Here is a 6,673-nt window from a genome sequence, read left to right as displayed (position 1 = left end):
CACACACATAAAAGTGACACATAGTCACACACACACACTCAATTTTTCTTGATTAAACGCACGCACACAAACACGCGCACGTGCGCACATATGCACACACAACGCATGCACGTACACACACACACACCCACACACACTCTCGCTCTCTCTCTCCCTCACACACACACACACACACACCGACAGAATGTACAGAATAGCGTTCATCATACAACACCTGTTGGGTGTATATAGGTCGTAAAAAAAACAAAAACAAGTGAGTCAAAAAATCAATTTCACTTTTCAGTTTCTCAAGGAGGCGTCAATGCGTTCGGAAAAATTTATATACACGCCGCTTGGCAGAAAGGGCGAGAGCGGGATTCGAACCCACACCCTCACGGACTCTGGCTGCTGAGCGTCTTAACCATTCTTCCACCTTCATGGAAAACCAAATTATCGGTATAATCACCGAACAACAGCACGAAAACAAACAAACAACAAACTATACATATTTGTCATTATATTTTGCTTTCATCGTGTTTTCGTTCCGTTTTGCAACTCCCCCTCTCCCTTTCTTTTATGCGTATTTGTGTCAGATGTCTATATTCTATAAATGGAAATTAAAAACATGTTAAGAAAAAAACAACTGTTACAGCTTCAAAGTAAAACTGGATGTTCCCACTTTCAAATAAATTCACTCAGATTTTTCTTTCTAACAGGAAAATAAACTGAGTGTGCGCGCGCGTTCTTTCATTCATTCACCCACACTGCATTTTATCGTGCGAAGATTGAAGGGGGAATGGGGGGGAGAAAGAGAGAGTGAATACATTATAAACATATACTTGTTTATCAACTCAAAAATAGAATAACAAATAGCAAAGAGTGGTAACTCTCCATTACACAAGGTACACAACTTCAAGTCAGTGATGCTTACGCTACCAATTCAGCTAGCACACAGGTAAATAAAAGGTACATTGGAACAAACCCAGACACTTCCTCCAAAAAAGGAAGCGCCGGGCCTGTCCTTATACCAATCATTTGACATGTGCACACAGCAGCAAAGACAGAAGAAATGTGCAAACACAAATTAGCTTTTATTCAAGACTGGCATAGCCTCTTTAATCCTGAATAAGCCACACAGAACACATGGACAATACAGAACAAATACGTGGTTGCCTCGGTAGTTTGTCCACCGGAAATTATCAAACAATGAGGCCAGGAGACAAATATAGAATAGTTTCGGTGAAGGCTTCTCAAGGAGGCGTCACTGGGTTCAGACAATTCCACATGCGCTACACTAAAACTGCTAGACAGATGGTTGTGCAGTATTAACTCTCTCCATACGAACGGCAAAAGAGACGACGTTAACAGCGTTTCAGCCCAATTACCATCATCAAAATATTGCAAGCGGAAGGCTCTTATACTGAAGAGGTGAATGTTGTCAAAGAATACCACAATTCTGACGACGGAAGCTAAAGGTTGGGTCATTCAGACACCCACTGGACATCCGAGGGGTCTGTGTGGAGGAGAAGAGAGGACTGGCCGTACTGAGTGAGTTAACCCAGGTGTTGAGTGCAAGCATAATTATTATGTTTGCGTACCTATCTGGGTGTTTTTCATATGCTGAATTTTGCCAGAAGACAACACTTTCGTTGCCGTGGGTTGTTTTCCAGTGATGAAGATAATCAAAGCCTAAACAATAACAAAACGATAAAACAAATCAGTTAAAACGAACGTCTTTTCCAGTTTTTGTTCTGTCGATTTCAAACGACCATTTTGCTCAAAATAAACAAATTGGTGAATGTTAATTAACAGACCAATAAAATACCACTCACCAGCCATTTCGCTCACAGAGCACAACCGATAAGCACACACGTTCCACATCAAACGCTGAATGCACACTGACAATGGAACACATCCTAATGAAGCAAGCGACGCATGTCGTCGGTACAAAAACATGACCATCCCCGCGTTGGTTTCGCCCAGTCACTAGTAAATCCACCAAACAGTATTGAAACGACGCTGATCCCAACAAAGAGGATAAAAAACCCCGGTTTCAGTCGAGCAATACCTTCGTGTTTTGTCATAACCATAAGCTGTAGGCCCAGATCTGTTCAAAACAATGTTGTGTCGAAATGCGGACAGCGAGCTACCTCGCTGCACGCTTGGATGTGTATCAACTTCGTTTACTGTGTGAAGAGTGCCACAAGCCCATATGTGAAGGCGGCTGGATGGAAATAAGCTCGATCTAAAGCTTATGTTAGATGGGACTGCGAGCATAACTACGGTATGTACGGGTCAGGCCGAAGGGTTGGTTTCGATTTAAAGCTGACTGCTGGCTAATATGTGTGTGTGTGTGTGTGTGTATGTGTGTGTGTGTGTGTGTGTGTGTGTGTGTGTGTTTGTGTGTGTGTGTGGTGTGTGTGTGTGTGGTGTGGTGTGTGTGTGTGTGTGCGTGTGTTGTGTGTGTGTGTGTGTGTGTGTTTGTGTGTGTGTGTTTGTGTGTGTGTGTGTGTGTGTGTGTGTGTGTGTGTGTGTGTGTGTGCAAAACATGGAGGATGAAATCACCCATTCAATTTTCAATTATTCATAACACTACTTATATAAAATAGTACCAGTTATCGCATTTCCTGAAGAGTTGATGTTTTCCTTTTTGTTTTCTAAGCTCGTTTATTCTGTTGTTTAATTCATCATTGGAACGGTGGCTTAAAGTCAAGTACACATCTTTTGCGCGGTTGTCTACATTGTTATTGCCAGTCTACTGAATTTTTTTCATTGAGAAATAGTCTGTTGTCATGATTACTGACTTTTTTGTAAATTATGCAACATCCGAAGAGGCAAAACTGCACTGGCTCTTAGTGCTGCAGCCTTGGGGGTCAGCTGGTCTTTGGGAACCATACCCCTTGGCCGAATGAGTGGGGATGTAACTTGGGCAAGACACTCTCCACTATAATCAAATTCTAGCCCAGATAGTCGGGACGGCAGTTACCTCCTCTGCTGTTCTGGTGGTCATAGTCGAACACGACTGACGGTCATACATACATACATACATACATACATACATACATACGACAAACATGACTTTTAACGTCTTGCTTCGAAGGACTGTCGACAAGTTCTGACGACCGAGTTGTGACAAGCTTTAGGTCAGTCTCGACAGTGCAAAGAGATGGAAAGAGGGGGAGACATGTGTGTGGGCGACTTGGACCTAGCCTAAGCATTGTCAGGGCCGGACATGTTTTGCTGGTCATTAATCGGTTCAGGCTGCTTGACCAGGCTCCGTGTGTAATGCCCCACGGCCACTACAGTTCGTTTCGCTTCACAAGTTGCGACTGCTCAAGCGAGACCAATGGTGGAATCATCGGGGCTACACACACACACACACACACACGACACACACACACACACACACACACACACACACACACATCCGGTTTCCAAACATAATATGACGGTTCGATCGATATTCCAGAATAAGAACCCTTTGTCCACCCTTTTCTTTCCCCTCCAGCCTCTCCTACCCCCCACCCCCCCCCCCCCCCCCCCCCCCCCCCCCCCCCCCCCCCCCCACCCCCGTCACTCCCATTATCATAGTAGATCGTCAATCGTCTGTATCCAGTCTAAGCAGACTGTGGCCTCATGCTATGAGCGGACACGTCTCCTGTGTGCAATAAAATCTCTTGTGTGTGGAGGTCTGTCGATACCCTGTGGTACAGTCCTCGCCTTTATAAAAAAAAAAAAAATTAAAAAAATGCAGATCGAGTCTTGCGTCAGTATGTAAGTTTGTCGTACAAGAGGCAAAATGACCCTTCACAACCGTTGTACCCCAACCCGACCCCCCACCCTCCTCCCTTTCTTTCTCTCTGTCTGTCTGTCTCTCTGTAAGATTTTTTTTTTTTTCTGCCTACAATCGTATTTGTTTTCCCATCGAAGCGGATTTTTCTTCTTCTTCTCTCTCTTTTCATTTTCCTAGCTTTTACTGCTTTATCATTAAAATACTAAAACCCTATATTCATTTGATACAATGTTCTTGCATAATTTGATACGGCATGATTACCATATTTTCAAAACAAAACAAAAACTTGCAAAATTACCTTACTAAGACGTTACATAACAAAAAGATAAGGTGTGATACATCACTAAAGTTACTCAGCTGCTCTCAGTGTGTATACTTATTAGCAAACAATGCTTTACCATCGTGTCAAACTGCATGTGAAGCGGAGAAATCAAATGATCATGTCGTTTAGGTAAAAAAAAAAAAAAAAAAGCCAATGGGTTTGGTTGGAAATTACTGCCCTTTGATTAACAGAGGGAACACCCACCTTCACTCCCCTTTGTGCCAATATTCAACAATCGACTGGTTATCTCTATCTCTGTCTCTCTTTCTCTCTCCCTCCCTCACTTTCTGTTTCAGATTGTCTGTCTGTCCGTGTCTCTGTCTCTGTCTCTCTCTCTCTACTCACATTTTCTCCACTAGATCAACAATCTATTCACAAATATAAGGACCAACAATGTGTATTCTGGTTTCGAAGGAACACAAAGCAGAATGTTGAGGTAATAAACTGGTGTCCCAAATTTACTACATTTTCAAACACACACACACGCGCGCGCGCACCCTCCCCAAGAGAGCGGTGAGAGAGGCATGGAGATAGATTTATACTTATCTGTTTATGTGTGTGCGTCTTTTTAAGCCACTGATGATTAGATATGTTCAATTCCGTGCATGATAAGACGATATCCTAAAGACTGAGCTGATTACATTTTGATCTTGAATGATGATGAATAACACACACACACACACACACACTAACTCACATGCGTGAACAGTTACTTTTCCCTTACCAGTAGCCGTCTTTTCCCCCTATCTTTGTGGCAATGTCAAATAACACTTATGGCTAAAATACGCTAAACTGAAGAAGAAAACAACATACACACACGCACACACATGTAGGGGGAGTATCGACACGGGGGAGTTCGCTCCCCGCTCAAGCACTTCAGTATTTGGGATCTTGTCCTGCCATCGGATTCCAAGAATGCGTGCGTTTGAGGCATCGGAGATGGAAACTGTTTAGTCTCTTCTCTTGGGCGGAATATGTAGTCCATGTTTCACTCGAGTAGAGTAGGGTGCTTAGAACGCAAGCTCTGTACACCTGCATCTTGGTGTTCTCTGTCAAGTTTTTGTTTGACCACACCCTCTTGTGAAGTTTGGATATGACCCCGGCGGCCTTCGCAATTCTTAAATTGATCTCTAGTTCGAGGGAAAGATTCGAAGTTATTGTCGACCCCGGACACTGAAACCAGTCAACTGAGTTCAGCTTGTGGCTCCTGATGCGGACTGCCCTGTCCAATCACTTTCGTTTTCTTCAGGCTGATGGTGAGGCCAGATTCGTTGCACGCGTGCTCTAGGCAGTCTACGAGTCTCTGAAGGGCCTCCTCTGTGTGTGTCACCAGTGCAGCGTCATCGGCGAAGAGAGCCTCTTTGATGGTGACAAGCCTGACTTTGGTCTTGGCTCTGAGTCTGGCCAGGTTTCTGAAGAGCTTTCCGTCACATCTTGTATGTAGGTAAACTCCATCTTCATTGTTTGTGAACGCATATGACAGAAGCATGGAGAAAAATATGCCAAAAAGTGTAGGGGTGAGCACGCAACCCTGCTTGACACCACTGCTTATTTGGAACGGGTCAGACGCTGCTCCATTGTAGCACACTGTGCTGTACATGTCCTTGTGAAAGGATTCGACAATGGCCAGTAATTTCGGGGGACAGCCTATCTCCTCAGAAGTGTGAACAGTCCACTCCTGCTCACTAGATCAAAGGCCTTTGTCAGGTCAATGAAGGCAAGGTAGAGTGGTTGACTTTGCTCTCGGTATTTTTCCTGCAGCCGTCTGATGAAGAATAAGGTGCAAAAATACTTTGTTCTCCACATGCACATTTCCTTCAACAAAGTGAGGTCTGTGTGGTCAATGGCTTCTCCATTGCAATGGGAATTCACTTTCAGCTTATTGTAAAGGACTGTGACTCAAATTAGGAGGCACGATGTCATTGGCTCATACTGCTGCAGCCTTGAAGGCTGTTTGGCCACTGGGAATCATCCAAAAGCTGACTGTCCAAGAGCACTCTTGGCCGAGAGAGTAGGGATGTAGCTTGGGTAAGACACTTTCCACTGTAATCAAATTCTAGATAGTTGGGACAGCAGTTACCTCCACTGCGGTTCTGATGTTAAGTGTGTGTGTGCACGCATGTGGTGTGTGTGTGTGTGTGTGTGTGTGTGTGTGTGTGTTTGTGAATCTATGTGCATGTGGGTCTGTGTGTATGCATGCATGTGTGGTCTGTGTGTGTGTGAGTGTGTGTGTGTGTGTGTGTGTACACAGGGCTCATGAAAAAAATTCAGTTATCATTCTGGTAAATCATAAGAACAGAAATGATGAAGGAAGTCACACATGGTCGCAAGTGGGTGTTATTTTGCCAATCACAGGCAACACCTGTTACTACATTCCTTCTCAATATTCACAGACACACTATGACACAACAAAGTCACAGATGAAATCACATTTTATTGAATTTTTTTTAAACAGTTCATTCACTCATCGATACTACTCTATCACATGCCCATGCACACAATACATATATACCCACATGCAAAATTTGTATGACTGGTTTGATTTTTTTTGTTCTGGTAGTGTAAGCTCTCCCACTTCC

General features: G+C 43.8%; 1 protein-coding gene across 1 annotated transcript; it reads right to left on the bottom strand.

Annotated features, from left to right (window-relative positions):
* Window positions 1-5,277: 5,277 nt before the first annotated feature.
* LOC143290726 (uncharacterized) lies at window positions 5,278-5,694 on the bottom strand. Its single transcript, XM_076600241.1, has one exon. It carries the CDS (start codon window positions 5,692-5,694, stop codon window positions 5,278-5,280), a length of 417 nt encoding a protein of 138 aa, XP_076456356.1.
* Window positions 5,695-6,673: the final 979 nt, after the last annotated feature.

This window comes from Babylonia areolata, chromosome 16 (assembly GCF_041734735.1).
Source record: "Babylonia areolata isolate BAREFJ2019XMU chromosome 16, ASM4173473v1, whole genome shotgun sequence".
Classification (NCBI taxonomy): Eukaryota; Metazoa; Mollusca; class Gastropoda; order Neogastropoda; family Buccinidae; genus Babylonia; species Babylonia areolata.
This window is presented reverse-complemented; position numbering and strand designations above follow the sequence as displayed.

Excerpts from the sequence above, each read along its gene's own strand:
- LOC143290726 (XM_076600241.1), bottom strand. The coding sequence starts at position 5,694 with ATGTACAGCACAGTGTGCTACAATGGAGCAGCGTCTGACCCGTTCCAA.